This window comes from Microtus ochrogaster, linkage group LG1 (genome assembly GCF_000317375.1).
Source record: "Microtus ochrogaster isolate Prairie Vole_2 linkage group LG1, MicOch1.0, whole genome shotgun sequence".
NCBI lineage: Eukaryota > Metazoa > Chordata > Mammalia > Rodentia > Cricetidae > Microtus > Microtus ochrogaster.
Window position 1 is genome coordinate 47,191,933 of NC_022027.1, and position 18,978 is coordinate 47,210,910.

At 44.8% G+C, this 18,978-nt stretch overlaps 1 protein-coding gene across 1 annotated transcript in view; it reads left to right on the plus strand.

Annotated features, from left to right (window-relative positions):
- The window catches only part of Fras1 (Fraser extracellular matrix complex subunit 1), a 407,009-nt gene that overhangs the window by 342,603 nt on the left and 45,428 nt on the right, over positions 1-18,978 (plus strand). The window contains exons 48-56 of the mRNA XM_026785092.1: positions 4,460-4,584; positions 4,842-4,982; positions 6,173-6,400; positions 9,104-9,217; positions 10,892-11,042; positions 12,007-12,166; positions 14,058-14,238; positions 16,275-16,521; positions 17,757-18,101. Coding sequence (XP_026640893.1) covers positions 4,460-4,584; positions 4,842-4,982; positions 6,173-6,400; positions 9,104-9,217; positions 10,892-11,042; positions 12,007-12,166; positions 14,058-14,238; positions 16,275-16,521; positions 17,757-18,101 — 1,692 coding nt within the window. The remainder of the gene's footprint in view (positions 1-4,459; positions 4,585-4,841; positions 4,983-6,172; positions 6,401-9,103; positions 9,218-10,891; positions 11,043-12,006; positions 12,167-14,057; positions 14,239-16,274; positions 16,522-17,756; positions 18,102-18,978) is intronic.

The following is an 18,978-nucleotide window of genomic DNA, read 5'->3' on the forward strand; positions in this document are numbered from 1 at the left end:
GTGGACCCTGTTTCCAGAGAAGATTACTTTGCAGTACGAAAAGTTGAGGTTTCTTTGCGTGATTAAAATGAGGGCAAGCACAGTTGTGCTCCCAGGAAGATGCTGTGGAGTAACTCAGAATCCAGGAAGTACAGAGGTTCCCATCCCCTCCCCACCAGCCCAGCTGCAGGGGACACAGCATGACAGGGCCCACTACTGCTTGCTGTACTGACTGCGGGCAGCAGCATCACCCAACATCCCTTTAAGAAGGCAATTTTTTTGAAGATGCTTTCGTCCACCTATTTTCCTGTCCCGGACCAGGCTTTCTCTAATGTGTGGGCCTTCCGGGAGAATTGGAAAAACGGACAGGGTTAATATGGGTCTCTTGTCATGCTGCCAGATACATAGTTTAACCAGCTGGCTGGTGACTCAAAACACCTTCAATGGGATTAAAAGTCTTCAAGTCTTTCAAACGACAGCTACCTGCTGCGACAGCCAGGAGGGACTGTGCTCTCAGAAAAACCTTCCTGCTGACAAGAGAGTGACTGGCCTTGTCCAACACCCAATTAAAAAAGGCTAAACTTCTAAAAAGAAAAGGTGTATGGAGACTGCGAATCTATTCAGTAGAACCTGCTAGATGTAAGTGGTAGTGGCAGAAGGAATCGTGTTCACCAGACCCTGGGTGGCTGCGGCTTAACCAGGTCCTATTCTAGATGCATACTGTGGAGAAGAACGTGTGTGTGCATGTACGTATGCACATGCACACAAATCCATGTCTTCTTGAAGTTCACGGTCTACCCGTAGTTCTTGATTTTTCTGGCAGGTAAGCATGTGTATCATTTAAATAATATTTAACTCCATCAAGCCCAGCAGTTCAGAAAAGAGTGAGGCTATGATTCATGAAGTGTATTTGAAGGACAGTTAAAATATATTATCATGGTACTATTTCAGTGGTAGACATATGAATCACATGTGTGATTCCTACTCTTCTGTGTCTTTTTATATGTTCTTTAGTAGACATATACTACTATTTTCCTGAAAATTTTATGAGTAAAGGTGAAACCCAAGATGTCCAGGTGACTCTTAACCGTAAGAACTAAGAGACCTCAGCTTTAGAACAGAATTCTCTTGGGTTCCAGCCCCCTCGCTGCCCTCTACCAAGCGTGTGACCTTGGATAGATGACATAGCTTCTTAATTACATAAGAATTCTATTACTACATCACGATTTATTTTAAATGGAGGTATTATACCCAACCTGACCTCTCAGAGCTATTACCAGGTAAAATTCCATGTCACTAAAGGAAGTCAGAAGTAGTTTTCTGCTTATAGAAGATACTTAATTTTTCCTTCCTTGGTTCAACTGGGAAAGCGGGGCAAAGATCAGAATCTCCAACTCTGCTTGGAAAAGTAGGAAGATGCTCTGTTGCTTTGGAAGGTTTGTTTGTGGTGGTTTCCTAAATAAATGTATTCTAGAATAAATAAACCTCTACTGCTAGAGATTTATCCAAGCAGAATGAAAACTGGTGTCCATACACAGTCAAGAACACAAATATTTACTACTGACTTATTTGTAATAGCCCCAAGCTAGAAGAAAACCAAACAGCCATCAATAAGTGCATACATAATCAAATGATGATATATTCCTTTGGTGGAATAAGAAGAATGACTATTTTGAGGGTACTGTTTGTGTGGGTATGGGCATGTGTGAGCAGAGGCTAGAAGTTGACATCCAGCATCTTCCTCAATCACTTTCCACCTTATTTTTGAGATAAGGGCTCTTTTTAAACCGAAGTTACTCAGTTCGGCTAGACTGACTGGCCAGTGGGTTTCAGGACTCTACCTGTCTTCAATCCCCAACCCTTCAGCTCTGGGGTTCTTGATGTGTGTCACTGTACTCGGTTTTTACATCCTAAAGTGACAAACTCAGTTCCTCAAGCTTGTACAACAGGAATTTAACCAGCTGGGCTATGTCCACAGCCCAGAACTAAACTATCACTGCATATTAAACTTCAAAATAACTAGGCTAAATGAAAGAAGCCAGGTACAAAAGATTACATACTATATGTTTATAAAAGGAGAGACCACCAGCCAACATGGAGTAGCAGGAACCGGTCATGGTTTCTTTGAGATGAGGATGGAGTAGAGATGGAAGGGTGGAAGGATTATGGGATGTCAGTGTGAATCCTTTTGGAGTGATGGACATGTTCACTATTTTGACTGATGGACATGTTCACTACTGTGACTGAGGTAGTCCCACTGGAAGCTTACATGCAATTCATTGTGTGCCAGTTCTAACAATAAGATGTTAAAATTACTCATAGGTTAAGTCAATAAAACTGTTTCAAAAGAAACAGGGTAAAAAGGTTCAATCCCAGAGCCCACAGCCTAAGTCCTAAGAAAAATTAACTATAATCTTAATCAGCAATCGTCAGGCTGTGGTTCGTAAAGGGATCAGGCACTTGGGCCAGCTGCCTGAGAGTCTAAATGTTTGTTTTCCCGTGGACTGTGAAGATAGATCCACAACAGAGAGAAGAGACTTAAATTTCACGGCATAGTCCATCTGCAGTTTGAAAATCGTGTCTGTGTTTATGCCTGTGGGGTATGTACACTTGCTCTTGTGTGTGCACATGTATGCAGGTGCTCTTTCTTGCACGTGTGTGCAGGGACCAGAGCTCGTGTCTTCCTTGATCGCTCCCCACCTTATTTTTGATGCAGGGTCTTTCACTGAACCTTGAGCTCACGGATTCAGCTAGGTTAGCTGATCAGTGAGCATCAGCGCTCCACCTGTCTCCATGACTCTACTCCAGGTGTAGACTTGTGCCACCACGCCAGTCTCAGACACGAGTGATGGGCATCCAAACTCAGGTCCTCATACTTGTACAGCCAGTGTGCTGAGCTATTGAGCCATCTCTCCAATGCCTGAAGTTATTACATTTGTAAAGAATGGCATGGGTTTCTGTCCAGCCATAAGACAAAGCTGCGAAACCGGAGCTGCATTTTTTTTTCCCTGTCAAGAACTGATATGGCAAGTGCAGGAAAATCAAATGCCTCATCAGAAAATGAATGTCCCAGTCATCAGAAGGCCCTTGCATCTGGGTGATGAATTTCAGAAGATAGAGACACAAGCCCTGTGGGTTGATTTCTTAAAGACAAACCTGGGGTACTGGCATCACACTTCAATAGATAGCAGTCAAAGCAGATTCTATTGTAAAATAAAGCTGGTTTTACCAGGATTAAGAGTGAAAGATAATAGTTCCTAGGAAGTGACAAAGGGATGTCAAGGCCAGAATAACAGACTAAATTAACTAGATCAGAAAGACAGGACTTTATCTCCGTCTCTCGTGTCAGCTTTCCTATGGTGCAGGGGCTCAAACAGGGCCTTATGCATGCTAGGTTAGTACTCAACCAACTGAGCTACACGCCCACCTTTAGTTCAACATTTTGTTTTATTTTCTCTTGTATGCATGCCTGGTGTGTATTCTAGAATGCTCCACTGCTAGAGACTCATCCAAGCAGAATGAAAACTCATATCTGTGTATAGTCAAAAACACAGATATTCACAGTAGCCTTATTTGTAATAGCCCCAAACTGGCTTGCCTGAAACTCACTGCCTTGCTGAGGATGACCTTGAACTCCTGATCTTCCAGCTACCTCCCAAGGTCTATTTCAGCCCTGTATGTTTTAGTCTTGATTGATACTTGAATAAAAATCCCTGTAGGTCTAGGATACAAGGATTTTGGACTGTTTTTGCTGAATTTGGGGGATTTAAAAACAGAGCTAATCTAAGTTTGAAGAATAACATCACTATTCAAAATTGCTTAAATTTTGAAATGATGATTTCTTTTTCTATGTCACATTATTAAAGACCACTGTTTTCTAGATCATGTTCAGTTGACACAGGATGGTTGCTCAAACCCCAAAGTTTGGCAGTAAATCTCATTACTACCTGCCTGCCTAAAATAGCATGAGATGCTAGGCTCACATACCTGAAGTTGAAAGGGACCTTGAAAGATACTGGGATGGTTCACCAGTTCCACAGACAGACTGTGTGTAGCTGAACCTCCTAACTGCAGTGGTCAAAGGTAACTCATCACACACCATCAAGAGTTAGGGCAGAGTTTCAGAAAGGATTGTGAAGTGATAGGAGAATGTAAAACTTAAGAGAATAGAGTTGGGACAGCAATGACTCCAAAGCCTTTCAGAGATTTTAGCTGAATCCAAGAAAGGAAAGGAGCACTTATTGATCACCTCCCATTGCCATGGCAAACCAAAGCCTGGATAATCAAGTTAGCGTATACTGCCAAAGAACATATGTTGTTATAGAAAAATAGTCTATGAACACTACACAAAGTATTCAAGGACAGGGCATGAACGCTGTGTGTAAAATACATGTGATTCTGTGGGAGAGTCTGGCATCTCCCTGCCTGGAGGGATGGCTCGTGTCTTGATATTCCCGTTTCTCTCTTCTCCTCTCATTAGGCATCCAGATTAGTTCCTTTACTCAAGCAGACCTGACTTCAGGAAGTGTTCAGTATGTTCATTCTGGTGAGCCTGGGAAGCACTCGGACATCTTCAGCTTTGTGCTGTCTGATGGCGTGCATGAGGTAAGAGGTCCTGCCATCCATCCTCGAGTGGGTTTTGATCCCTGGTCTTCTTCATTGAGAGGAATGGGCAGGCAAACTGGAGATATGAGATCATTGTGTTCCTCTATTCTTAGCCACAGAACAAAAGCAGCCCCTGACAGCCATGGGCTTGAGCCCCGGAGGGTTCATGTCAGGGTTCCTCTGGAGTCAGCCGGGCCAAGGGTTGAGGAGAGGGTGGTACTGGGGACGGGCACCCCACCCACCTGTTACTGTTTTAGGTGATGCAGACCTTCCACATCACTATTCACCCTGTGGATGAATCACTGCCCCTTGTGCAGAACCAGGGCATGCGTGTGCAGGAGGGCGTGAGGAAGACCATCACAGAGTTTGAGCTGAAGGCAGTGGATGCGGACACAGAGGTCAGTGGCTTTCCTGTCCTCTCGGGCTGAGCAGAAGTAGGGTTGGGAGCAGGTGCTGCTTGAGGAGCACCCTAAGAGTTGTGCTCAGTGTGAGGGGAGTGCAAGCCCTGTCCCCCAAGTGGTAAAAGCAGAAGACACTTTGACTTTCTGTGAAAAATCAAATTTGAGATCAAGTTCCTTTTCAATTCAATTCATTCTCACCTCAGCTTGCACATAGCCACCCTCTCCATGCTGACTTTGTTTCCTAGAGAATAAGGCAGGTGACACTTTACTCAAAACATGTATTGTCATTCAGTGGATGGGCACTTCGTGCCTCTCTGTACCTCTCTGCTGTTTTACCTCCTGGACCCAGACTATTTTTCATGGTTACTTGTTATCACAATTTGAGCAAACTCCAAGAAGAGACTTTGTCCAGAAAAGAAAAAATATGGCATAGTGGGAGGGGGCAGCTCTCCTTTCAAGATGTTGCCCGGGTCGAGCATGTGGACTTGATTAGGCTGACATGAAGCTCACTGCTGACTTATAGATCCATGTGCCCCCTTCTCTCTGCCTGGGCTTCACTGCACAGCCGTGCCTTCATCGAATGTGCATTGCCTACTGGGCTGTAGACTCCGCTCTATGTGCTAAGAGCATAGCTGTGGAGAAAACAGAAAATAGTCCACAAATTTACAACCTTTCTGATTGAGGGAGGGAGACAGGGACCAATCAGACATGGTCAGCATTAAGTGAGATCATGATTGGTGGACGCGCTATTTTAGGCAGAGTAATCAAGGAACATCTTTAAGGAGATGCTCTCTGAACTGAGACATCAGTGGAAGAGCAAACAGTGCAGTTACCAGGGAGAATTCACTCTCCAGACAGAGGACACAGTGCAGAAGCCTCAGGCTCCAGTGCTTTGAATCCTGAAGCCAGGAGGCTGGAATCTAGTGACCAAGGGGCAAAGCCCAAGCCTTCCCTCTAGTCCAGCCTGCACCGTGAGGCCCTAGGACAGCAAAGGTACACACTCCACATTCTGACAAAGGCTCTAAGATGGAAGCCCAGTTGTAGGAGAGAAGGTGGTATCTTTCACTACCTTCTTTGTATCTATAAAGAAAATACAGGCTGTATTTGATGGCTTTCGTCTGCTTCCTTTACCGGCTTCTGGCCGCCACTCACTCTGAACGTGCCTCTCGCTTTTCTCCTTTTGGCAGGCTGAGTCTATCACCTTCAACATCGTGCAGCCCCCACGCCATGGCACGATCGAGAGAGTTGCCAGGGGGCAACGTTTCCTCCTCACCTCCTCCTTCACTATGGAAGACATCTACCAGAACCGTGTCAGCTACAGCCATGATGGCAGCAACTCCCTTACAGACAGATTTACCTTCACTGTGTCTGATGGGACCAACCCCTTCTTTATCATTGAGGAAGGAGGGAAAGAGGTGAGGGTCAGTGGTGGAGGGAGAGGCCCAGCAGAGCCTGTCAGAGGCCGTGTGGGAATGTTCCATGTAGCTCGAAGTGTGTTGGTCCCGGACAGGTGCTTTTCCTTAAATCTTCATTTTTCACCTGTAAAATGGATAAAATAATGATTGTTAGCCTTGGATGCTTTATCTAAACACCAAAAGAGACAGTCCTGGTTGAGTGTTTGACACTGTGGGCAACTAGAAAGCCCCCAGCATGACATGGTGATTATTAATATCACTCTTTATTTTTTATTCTTTTCTTCCATCTGGTATTTTTGTAACATTGCATAGCTCTATATTCTCTTTCTGTTTTTGGAATAAGATTCCTCATTCCAACCAGAGTCATTTAGTCTTGGTGATTTAGAGTGGTTTTGTGTACAGGAGACACACAATTTTTGAATCCTGGCTCTGCCACTTATTAGCCAAGTGAGTGTCTTTGTAAGTCATGTTCCTTTTGAAAATCTCGGTTTGCCAATCTGTACCTCTCCTCCTTGTGTACATTCGGGCCCCTGCCCTGTGGCAGGCCCAGAGAACCATCGGAGAATTTGCAGGCACCAGCCTCTGTATTCTATAATAAGGGGCCTTGCTACTTATGTCAAGCAACTTCCATTCTTTAGTTCCTTCAAGATTGAGGAGGAGGAAGCTGGGGAGATGGCTCAGATTGAATGTGTTCTCTATGTGGTTGTGAGAATCTGCATTTAATCTCCAGAACCCATGTAAAGAGAAGGGCATGGTGGTGTGTGCCTCCCAGCACTGGGGAGGTTGACAAAGACAGACTCATCCCTGGAACCAATGTAATTAGCAAACCCCAGGTTCCAGGGAGAAAGCCTGCCTCAAAACTAACCACAAGGTGCTTAGCTACCGAAAACCAAGACTTGAGATTGACTTGGGTTCTACATGCACACACACACACACACACACACACATGCACATACATACACACATATACACAAATGACCTGTGTTCAGACTCCTTATCTACTGCCTTCTTCAGGGTTCCACTATTCCATAAACTCCCCCTGTAATAACTGCATCTCTGGTAGAAGGTGGGTCAGGGACACCCCAACCCCCTATACAGCTGTGTCTGGCTCCACAGAAGCAGTGTTGGTGAGCAGTGTGCCCACAACCTGTTGTACCCCCAGGACAACAAGAGTCTCAGTCCTGACGAGTTTCTGTCCTACACTGTTGGTGGATAATTATATTCCTGGAAGGGAGATCTTCCTGTGTCCTTTAGAGACACAGAAGGTCATCCTCTGAGGGTCATTGCATCCATAGGTGACTCTTGGAATTCCTCTGCCTTGTCTGCATCTGTCCTGTCTGTTCCATGGCAGGCTATCACTTTGTCCTTTCTCTTGCTATAGCTGCTGCTCCTGGTTAGCTTGACTTTCAAAGGAGAAAAATAAATCAAGACATATCAGCAATGGCTACCCCCTTAAACACCTAAGTGTCAGAACAAGTCTTCTGTGGGATCACGTCATCCTAAAAAAAATGAAATTATGTAAATTGTAGATTTAAAGCTAGCATCTCACTGCCCTGCATTGCACCTGGTACCCTCTCAGGGCACATGAGCATGGGATAGGACTATAGCATGTGTACTGTCTATAGATAGGGCTCTCTCTGTGGGTGGAATTACAATGTGAATTCCCTTTCACTGTTGGTTCCCATAAAAGCTTTTATTCTTCATTTCTTCTGCCTCTTACCCACAGAGGGAGCACTGTCCTTAAAACAACCCAGAACAAAACAGAGAAAGAAAAGGAAAAGACAAGCTCTCTGGGCTTAGAAGCTTCCCTCCCTCTCTGAGCTGATCCCACCTGGAGGCTTCAGCATCAACATTTTAATGATGCTGTTTCCAGACTCTCATGAAAACTTTAACCCAAGAAATTGAGAGAAAAAAAAGTATCTGTGTATTGTTTCATCTTAGGAAGGATTTTTTTTTCTTTTTTAAATTATTTTTTTAAGTTAGTGTACAAAGTAATGAGTCTCTACAGCATTTTCATATGTCTGTGCCATTCTGCTTTGTTCTGGTTTATACACCCCACTGTCCTGCCCAGCTTCCCTTCTTGGCGGTCCCCTTCTTCTTCACCCAAAGTTTCGACTTCTGCGTTCGTGTGTGTGACTTATATTCCATTATCCCCTCTTGTTCCCACTCCTTTAGAGCTGCTCTTCTCATGGTCCCCTTTCTACGCCATTTGTACACAGTAAAATATAGAACCTGACATCAGAGAAAGCATGCAATATTTATCGTTTATTCCAAATCTAGCATCATGACATCCCCTGAAGAAGACACAAACGGACCCAGCCACCATGGCACATACTTATAGCCCTAGCTAATCGGGAGCTTGAGGCAGGAGGAATTCTTGAGCTCAGAAGTTCAAGCCCAGCCTAAGCAATGCTGGATAACCCCATATTAACACACACACACACGTGTGAAAACCAACCCCTACAGCACTGACACCCTAAGTGGAGACAGACACCCTTGCTTTTTGTTTCTGGGTCCATGCTGGACTCCCCTTGTCAATCGTCACTCTCTCTCTAAGGCCTCATGTCAGTTGTGATAAGAGGTGGAAGCTAGCTTCCCAGCCTGTACTTTGTCTATAACACATGCAGGGATTCCAGCGGCTAAGGGACAGGGTCTGGGAAACTCCAGTGTTGGTAATGAATGTTTTTCTGGCTTCCCCTACAGATTATGACTGCAGCACCTCAGCAGTTCCATGTGGACATCCTCTCGGTGGACGATGGCACCCCTAGAATTGTCACCAACCTCGGTCTGCAGTGGCTGGAGTATATGGATGGCAAGGTAAGTCCTTCAGGGTCCTCGCTAGGATGGAGCTACCCATCGCTGAGTGACTGCTGTTGAATACACCAGATTTCACCCAAGTCCGGGGTGAGGAACTTTATTTTAAACAAAAGACAGAAATTGAGTGTGTTATTGCCACTTCTAGTCTGTTGGCAGGAAATTGGTCAGATGAGCACAGATGTTTCACGGGAGGCTGGGAAATCGTGTCTCGAGCTGGGCGGGCAGACGCTTAGCTAAAACTATTAACTTCTAACAGGGGAGAATGGACTCTAAGGAACATTAAATGCTTGCCCTAGATAGAAAGGAGCACATATCTTTGTCAGCAATTGTCCTCAGAGGAGTCCTCCTTCGGAGACCTCCATCTCCCGGTTCCCAGCAGGCCCTTCTAAGGTACATCTCATCATCTGGAAGTGCTAGCAACTCAGCACTAACTCCCCATCAGCATCAGCACCTGCACAAGCACGTCTCTTCCCCTTTCAGAGCTTTGATTAGTGATGTTCATCAATCCTCATGGACTGAGGATGGGATGTGAGGGTGCTTAGCTGTCGAACTGTTGGGTTTCTTAAAATGAATACAGTAGGGTTGAATAAATGGCTCTGTCAATAAAGAGCATGAGGATGTAAGTTCAGATTCCCAGCTCCCATGTGAAAAACCGGGCAAAATGGTGCATGTGTATAACCTCAGTGTCAGAGGCACAGAGACAAGCGGATGTCTGGAGCTCAGTGAAAAGCCATCCTAGTCTAACTGGTCCAGGTTCAGGAAGAGACTGTTCCACAAACCAAGGTGGAGAACAATAAAGGAAGACACCTCACATGGATCTCTGGCCTCCGCATGTGTATATGTATGCACGTGCATACGCGAGTGTGCATGCACATACACACACACGCATCAGTGTAAATTCTCCTTACACACTGACTTTTTCTCAATATTCAACTAGAGTGATTGTTTTCTTGGGTAGACTTGGGTCTACTTCCCATACCTCCTCTATCCCGATAGCAGTTATTAACATTTCCAGTGGCCAGGTATAGTAGCACATTGCTGTAATCTGAGCGCTTGGGAGGCCGATCTAGAAGGATTCCAGGATTCTAGTTAGAGGACAGTCTACAGTCCATAACGAGACCCTGTGTGACTAAATAGATGTATAGTGAAGTCACCAAAGACTTCTAGTTTATGAAATCCAAAAGTTAATGCCCTGCCCTTTTCTGTTTAAGCCCACTAACATAGAGTATTGCTCGCTGCTCTCTTTCCATGGCCTTCGGATCTCACCCTGTGTTGACTGTGTAAATGGGTAAAGAAATTAAGCTTAGCTGGTATATTTGAGCAGTATCAGGGGACAGTATATTTATCCTAATCAACCTCAGGATTTTCAGCGATTCTACTAAGGTATAAGACTTAGCCATTATATCATTCCTCCCAGGTTCCAATCCTCTTTCAAAGCCAAACTGAAATCCCCTGCTTATTTCCACAAGATTCTTGCCCCATTGACCCCGCTCAGGAGCCTTTCTTTGTGAAATCTTCCAGAGCAGAGGCTGGCATAGTTTCCATCCTAACAGTTTTCTGTGCAGCAAATGCGCTCAGTAAATCACTGTGCAACCGAATTAAATCTGAGTCAAAGGGTCTTGCTCCAGCTTAATTCCCACCTCAGGAATTAAATTTAATGGGTTTCTATTCCAGGCAACCAACCTGATCACCAAGAAGGAACTGCTGACCATAGACCCGGATACAGAAGACTCGCAGCTTGTCTATGAGATCACCATGGGCCCGATGCACGGCTACGTGGAGAACAAGCTGCAGCCAGGCCGAGCCGCAGCCACCTTCACCCAGGGTGGGTTCTTAGGAGCCTAGAGAGGGGCCATGCTCAAATGCTGCTCCCACGGTCACTTCCAGCTACTTTTGCAAATGGACCATCTAGTGTCTAACCACCCCCTTGCACATTTTGCTCTTCCCGGGTTTCTTCCTGTCGTTCTGAACCAGAGAGCTTCATCTCCACCATGCCCCCTGCCCTCAGGTTTCTAGGTGTTCTGGAAATGACAGGGGGGACTGCTCGGTTTCCTTCTAAGACAAACAACAAACGGATTGCCAGCCTGAAAGATTTGTGATCTAAGAAGTTTATTGTTTTATTCTCTAAGGTCGATGGCATTTACTTTTAAACATCTTCAGCCAAGAAGTTAAAGTCTGCTTTACAAGTGTATAAGTTGCTCGACAGAAACAGTGTCCTTTTGGAATAACATAAAACAGGTCGTTCTGTATAAGCTCATCACTGCTCCTCTTGGGGGACGGCTGTGATTTGGCACTCACATGGGTGACGCTGTTCTTTAAGGTCCCTGCTCTGTGTTCCCTTCCCAGCCCGTTCTCAGTCATGCAGAGCTGTCTTGTGTGTGAGCTGCTGCTGTCAGCCAGGCTTTGCCTGTCAGCACACACCTTCCTGCACAGAGGATGGGGTCAAGGCTTGTCTCTGTCAGATTTCAGATTTGCCCTTCAACACCCCACAGACACTCTCTCGGATGCTTCTGTCCAGACCCCAAGATTCTCCTTTTCTATGAGTATAAAGGGGCTCTCTGTAAGATAGATATTTGGACATGAAACTGTAAGACTTTGCTTTAAAACTAGGACAAATCTTTTGCTTTTAAGACTACTATACTTTTTAGAGTTTTGACAGTCAGTCCCTCTAGCCCATTAGAAGACCAGACTAGACTCGATACGTTGGCCAGGGACCTATGAGCGTGTCTTTACACTTCCACATTATCTCACCATGGATTCTGGGACTCTTTTTTTTTTTTTTCTCACAGAGGATGTGAACTTGGGGGTGATTCGTTATGTGTTGCATGAGGAGAAAATCCAGAAAGTCATGGATAGTTTTCAGTTTCTGGTGAAAGACAGTAAACCCAATGTGGTCAGCGACAATATCTTCCATATCCAGTGGTCTGTCATCAGCTTCAAATATACCAGGTACAGTCTTTATTGTGTACTGTGTAGTGAGAAATAAATCAAGCGAGTAGAAGAAATTAGGATGAAATACTATAGAAGGCAGGTCCATTATTTTTGATGGTGGAGGTGGAGGTGGTGGCAGTGGCGGCAGTGGTGGTAGTGGTGTTGGTAGATGGTGGTTGTGAAGCTAGTGATAACAATCATTAAAATAATTGCTTGAAATCTTTATTGGATGATATAATATGCATACCAGGTACAGTGCTATGTTCTCAACATAATTCACCCTATTTGCTTGCAACGTGCAATTCTGAGATTCTCTTCCTGTCCCCACAGTAGCAAAGCAGCATAGGCAGGCAAAGGCTCCATTCCTCACCCTTAGTCATGCAGCAAGACAAGATCTTAAACCCAGTAATCTTTTTTAAAGTAATTCATTTATTTTTATATTATGAGCATTGATTGGTGTTTTGCCTGCATGTGTGTCTGTGTGAGCGCGTCAGATCCCTTGGAACTGGAGTTCTGGAATTACAGACAGTTGTAAAGTGCCATGTGAATGCTGGGAATTAAACCCAGGTGCTCTAAAAAAGCAGCCAGTGTCTTAACCACGGAGCCATCTCTCCAACCCTAAGCCCAGTAATCTTCACCATCCTCTTTCAATGCTTCTTTTGAACTCTTTTGTTTTTATCTTCAAGTTATAGAAGATAATCCAATAGAATTTGTAGGAAAAAGAGAAAATAAACCTTCAGGTCGTGTTTTTCCAAGGTTTCTCTGAACTTCATAGAACTGTCCATCACATAAGTAGATTGAGATGCTTGCCTCATCCAGTTATAGAGGAAATCCAGGAGCCGTCATTTGAAAATAGTGATGGACAGACATGGTGCTGCTTTTCTAAGTTAAACTGGGGTTCTTATTCTAGAGTAAACAATTTTTAAATTAGCATTTCAGAGAGCACTATCCTAAGATATCAATTTCTTGACAGGTAGGACAACTAAACTTGCTTCCAGGAGGCTGAGACATACCTCCTCCACTCTTGGACATACTCAGAATAATTAAAATCAATTGTAAAATATGTCATATTTTGAGATTTGCCCTTAACTACCTCTTGATTGTATCACCTCTAAAATTAAACAAGTTGAGTAAACAACATCTTCTTTTGTTAGCAAGCCTCTAATTCTAGTGGACTGAGCTGCCCACGGAACTGACAGTGTGGGCCCAGCTCTCAAAGGTATTTTGCCTAAAACATCCAATGACACACACACACAGGCTAAATGGCAGTCCTCATTGGTGAAATTCGAAGCCTAGTTCACTGCTGTTCTCCTCTGGCTTTTCCAAACCTACTCATTATGAATTAAGATCTTGAGAACTAGCTCTTGACACATCCAGTCAAATCCCCGTGTTAGGCTGAGAGCCCTCCCCGCCCAGGCTCACACATCATAAAACTCTGTCTAGAAATCTTTGTCCTCTGAGCTCCAGCTCAGCCACCAGCCCAGCTCAGTTGCAGGCATCCTTGAGATCCGGCTCAGTGGGCCCCCTGCTGAAGCTATCCTAACAACCGTCCACACAGCTTCACCCTTAAGAACCCCCTGGCCTTTTCTGATTACTCTGCCCACTTGGGAGAGGTTCTTTGTCGCCTCCCCGGGCTCTGAGTTCTGAAGTTTGTAGCTCCTGTTATAATGTTCTGGGTGACTCTAGTCTCCTCCACAGCGAGTAGGTGGCATTCTTTAACTGCAGTATCCTTGTGCACAGGGGCTGTGACTGTCCCTCGTAAGCATCTTCTATTAATTTATGTAACTTTTGAAAGCACTAAACCGCCTGTCCTCAGAAATGCCCGAGTCCTGGGACCAAATATCACAGTGAGTGGTCTCTTTATAGCCCCAAGACAGATTTCTGGAGCGTGACTTTTATGTGTCCCTAGCTATAACGTCAGTGAGAAGGCCGGGTCTGTCAGTGTCACAGTGCAGAGGACTGGGAACCTGAACCAGTATGCCATCGTCCTGTGTCGCACCGAACAAGGCACAGCCAGCTCCAGCTCCAGCTCCAGCTCCAGGGTCAGCTCTCATCCCGGACAGCAGGACTACATGGAGTATGCTGGTCAGGTAGATGTGGAGAGTACCACTCCCTCCTCGGCATGGTTGCAGGTTACGGTGGTGCCCTCTGCTTCTTACCCACCTCCCTTCCCGCCCACATCCTCCTCAAGCAATTCCCTCATGCACCCTTCCCAGAGAACTTTGTTCTTCAGTCTGGCTGCTCTTCCCTGAAGTATCTGCCAGGGCTTACATCGTCATCTGGCTTCTAGATGCTTACGTTTTACCTCCTGGCAGGACCTCATCAAGGTATTACGTCCCCGCTCAGCTCTTGGTGCCCTCCCTTCTCTTTCTGGAGGTATAGGAGGGAGTCATAAGCAAACCACTTAGCGAGTTCTCAGGATAGAGTAGGTGAGAGGTGATGAGAGGGGGGAGCTTCAAATAGTAAAACTGACAGGACAGCGGTGGAATGCAGAGAGGGTCAGAGGGCAGCATGGGTGATACTGCCCTGGCTATGAGAAGATGGCCAGGAAGAGCAAGTTTGACAATGTTCCATGCTGGGATTTTTGTCTTAGGCAAAATGAGTATCAGTTGTCTTGAGCTGGGGCTACAGAGAAATTTCTAAGTTATCTCTTTTACCTTGAGGGTGGTGGTGTGAAAGAAAAGGGAGATGAGGAACGAGGAGGTTGGGTAGGGGTAGAAGTCAATGGTGTGTGCACACTTAGTGCACACAGCACGAATGAGGGCCGGGGTGGAGTGAGCTCCTTTTCACCTACAGGAGCAGTGCTCGTACTTCATGGGTGTTTATTCCATTTTTTCCAAGTCAACGTGATGTTGACTTGTGATATTAGGAGTTAAATCTCTGTAAAGCAAAGTGGACTATGTCCTTTCTCGACGTTCAGGCATCTGCTAGACTAAGTGAAAGCCTTTTATGGTAATGAGGACGTAGGAAAGACCAGAAAGGGTGAGGAGTGTTCAGCAAAGGGATGTCACATTTTTCAAGAAAAGACAAATGTCTGTGAGTGTGTTCCAGATCTTAAACAGAAATCTAATAGTGTTTTGTTTTCTTGAGGGCATTTTGAAACACAGATTAGCAAGAACTCAGTTTGATCAGTTGGTTTGATATGCACTAATGATTTTGACAGATTTAAATTAGGTGTTCTTCAGATTTGGGTGCCCTTAGAGACTTCTGACTAGTTCTTACACTGCTTCTTATTTTAACTGCCTCAGTTTACACAAACAACTCTATTCTGTTTAAAGGGTTTATCCTTGTTTTATTTATTTTCCCTCTGTTTTGTTTCTCTTTTCTACTCCCTTCTCTTTTTCATTCATTCATGCATTTTTTTTTTAGATAAGGGCATAATGTTACATTTACAACTATGTGAACAGAAAATAAGTTCTCTGTGTTGTACTTGCTAAATTCACTCACAGGCCTAGCCCATTTTAGGGCAAAAGATTAGCCTGCTGTGTTAAGTGACATTTTAGGGACTCAAACACAGTGATTCAGTGCAGCAAGAGTCTCTTGTTAATTTTTAATTATATGAATAATATAATCAAGGCAATGGTGATATATTTGTGTAGTGCTTTAAAATATCTTAACACTTTTGTCATATAGTTTTCTTTAGTCTTCATAATAATAGCATAGAAGAAATATCATTATAAACTAAGTACCTGATGTTCTTAAATTGACATAATTTTACCTCCAGGGGGAGGGCAATCAGCACCTAAAACTCAACCGTCTTACTCTGAAAGTGGAGCTCTTTCTGCTTAAGCTTGGCCCAATTAGAAAGAGCACTGAGCAGCCAAATGATAATTGTTAATAAAAAGAACACAAATAGCTGTCACCCATTTCTCTAGTCACCTGTGGTAAGACAGCTCTTCGCCCTCCATGTTCTTCTACCGTAAACTAGCCCCAGTTGTGCAGGAAGAACAGGAGAGGTGACTAATAATGTGGGCAGGAAGGGGACGTGGTGGATGGAACAACCCAAAGGTACCACCATGCAGTTCTTTGCCAGATTAAGTTGGGTGCTCTTTTCTCGCAATGCCCCTGAGGAACTGAGCCGGGGAACACACCACACGACTAACCTCCTTTTGTTCCCTTGTGGCAGGTGCAGTTCGATGAACGAGAGGACACAAAGTCCTGCACCATCATCATCAATGATGATGACGTGTTTGAGAAGTTTGAGAGTTTCACTGTGGAGCTCAGCATGCCAGCCTATGCCCTGCTAGGCGAGTTCACCCAGGCGAAGGTCATTATCAATGACACGGAGGATGAGCCCACCCTAGAGTTTGATAAGAAGACCTACCGGGTCAACGAGAGCGCTGGGTTTCTCTTTGCACCTATTGAGAGAAAAGGTCTGTTGTTGCCATGGGTGACAAGGAGCTATGATAATAACGAATGTCTGTTGAGCTCTTCTGTGTGCTGAGAGCTCAGGTTTCACATCAACTTGTGTGTATTTTTTCCTATATGAGCCCACCGGCCCCCAGGGCAGCTGTAATGTTGAGTTCGCCTGTATTGCGCTTTACCAAAAGGGCTCCCTTCTCAGGGTATGTAGTTAGAGCTCCATTTGTTCTTGAAGGCCATGGAAAGACGAGTTAGATTTCTCCTTGCATTATTCATTAACTTAGTCTTTTTAATCAATCACCCATTCCATAAAACATTTATCAACGGTGGTCAAGGAGAGAGGTTATATTTGTGTAAATCTCAGGTTTTGGAAGGCAAAAAATATACTCAAAGATTTCCCTACCTGGATGTTAAGTATAATGTTCCGATGAAAATTATACTCCCTTTGGGAAATAAAGGGCAATTTCTTAAGGCCGGGCATTCCAAACAGAGATTTTATGGGTTTATGATTGTGCAGTCCTGATGCTTTAAAACGCACAGGCATGAATTCCCCTTTCAAGACCAGGTGAATGCAAATGACGATGTCGGGTTTCAGTATTGAATCTGCTGACTGGGTGTTAGTGAGATAAACACTGTGGGTAGCACAAAACCTTAGCAAACACCGCGTGGAAGACAGGCGAGCCTCACTGATTGCTCTGGGCCACCACCCCAGGCCTGCAGCAGGCTGTCACCAAGGGTTGTGACTAATGAGCGAGGCCATTTGTGTCTTTATATTCTTTTATATTGTTTTGTATTGTTTCGTCTTTCCTTTCTTCAAACAAGCTTGTTTCCCTCGGGGAATTAAGGTGCAGAAGTTTCCCCAGAGAGGCAGTGAACTGTTCTCAACTCCCTTCCTTCAGGACACAATTACTTTGCTACTTAAAGTACCAAATATGCCTCTTATCTTTCCACCCGCTGTGGTCTTAGATGGTGGGCAATGAGTCTTGTGAATTAACAGAGCACAAAATTTACAGAATAGGAAATCCATTCCAAGTTATTTGGGGAAGTATCTGGGGTATATTAAATCCTCAAGCGGTTTATACCACAGGCTTAATAGAAACTGCAGTTCTGGAAGGTTTCCTGTCAGATCTGAGCAGAAATAGTGACGGAATGTGTCGGAGAGAAAAGCTCATTAAGTCTCTAGAAATGTTCACATGTGAGAAACACTCACTCCCATGCTCCGACTCTCTCGCCCTGTGCGCTGCAGGAGACTCGAGCATCATTGTGTCTGCCGTTTGCTACACGGTCCCCAAATCGGCTATGGGAAGTAGTCTCTACGCTCTGGAATCAGGTTCCGATTTCAAGTCCAGAGGGCGGTCTGCAGAGAGTCGTGTGCTATTTGGACCCGGTGTCACCATGTCCACTTGTGATGTCATGGTCATTGATGACAGCGAGTATGAAGAGGAAGAGGAGTTTGAGATCGCCCTGGCTGATGCTTCTGACAATGCCCGCATTGGAAAGCTGGCAGTGGCCAAGGTGCTCATTAGTGGGCCCAATGATGCCTCAACTGTCTCCCTGGGAAACACGGCTTTCACGATCAGTGAGGATGCAGGTAATTGAGAGGCTCTCTGGGTTTCTAGGAACCATCTCCCGATCCTTCTTGCCAGTCCAGGTTCCTGTTTAACAATGTCCTAAAGACGTGGAGAATGTCATTCCTTAGGGGCACTATTGTTGTTCTTGAACAACAGGCCATCAAGAAGGTAGTGAAAAGAGAGAGTTCTACCCACTTCACTTGCTCTTTTGGTTAATGGCAGAGAAGTAACTGGCATGGAGCTTCATGGTCTGGTCTGACTTTGTGGCCCAGAGGGACAATATGGCCCTAATTATTCTGGCTTGTGAAGTGGAACAATGTGAATCACAGGATGTAGATAGTTATTTAGTGTACTGTCAACTGCAGAAACAAGCTTCCAAGTTTCAGTGTCTTAACACATGGTTCATTATCATTTATATGTCAGCGTGAAGAAAGTTACTGGTAAGTTTCTTCTATACACTGTTTTAGAGCCCAGGCCCTTTCCTTCTTGTGGCTCTTAAGGGTCTCGAAGTCTATCAGTGCCACTAGCAGAGGGAGACAGCAACTGTACTGAAGATCAAAGCCTTCTAACTCTTGGAAGGGATTCTGAGCCATGTTGGGAACTAACACTTCTAAAGATTTAGTGTGTGTGTCTGTGTTTACGTGTGTTTGCATACATATGCTTGCACACATATGCGTGCATGCACACAATGCATGCACGGGTTTGCAGGTCCCTCGGAGCCCAGGGATGACATCAGATCCTCTATGCAAGCAGCAAGCTTGCTTAACTACCCAGCCGTCTTTCCAGTTCCCAGGACTAATATTTTTTAACACACACTGAATGCCAAGCATGATGTCATGAGAGCTCTGTGCACTCTAATTCCATCTTCAGCAGATCAGGTAGCATTGCATGGAAAAG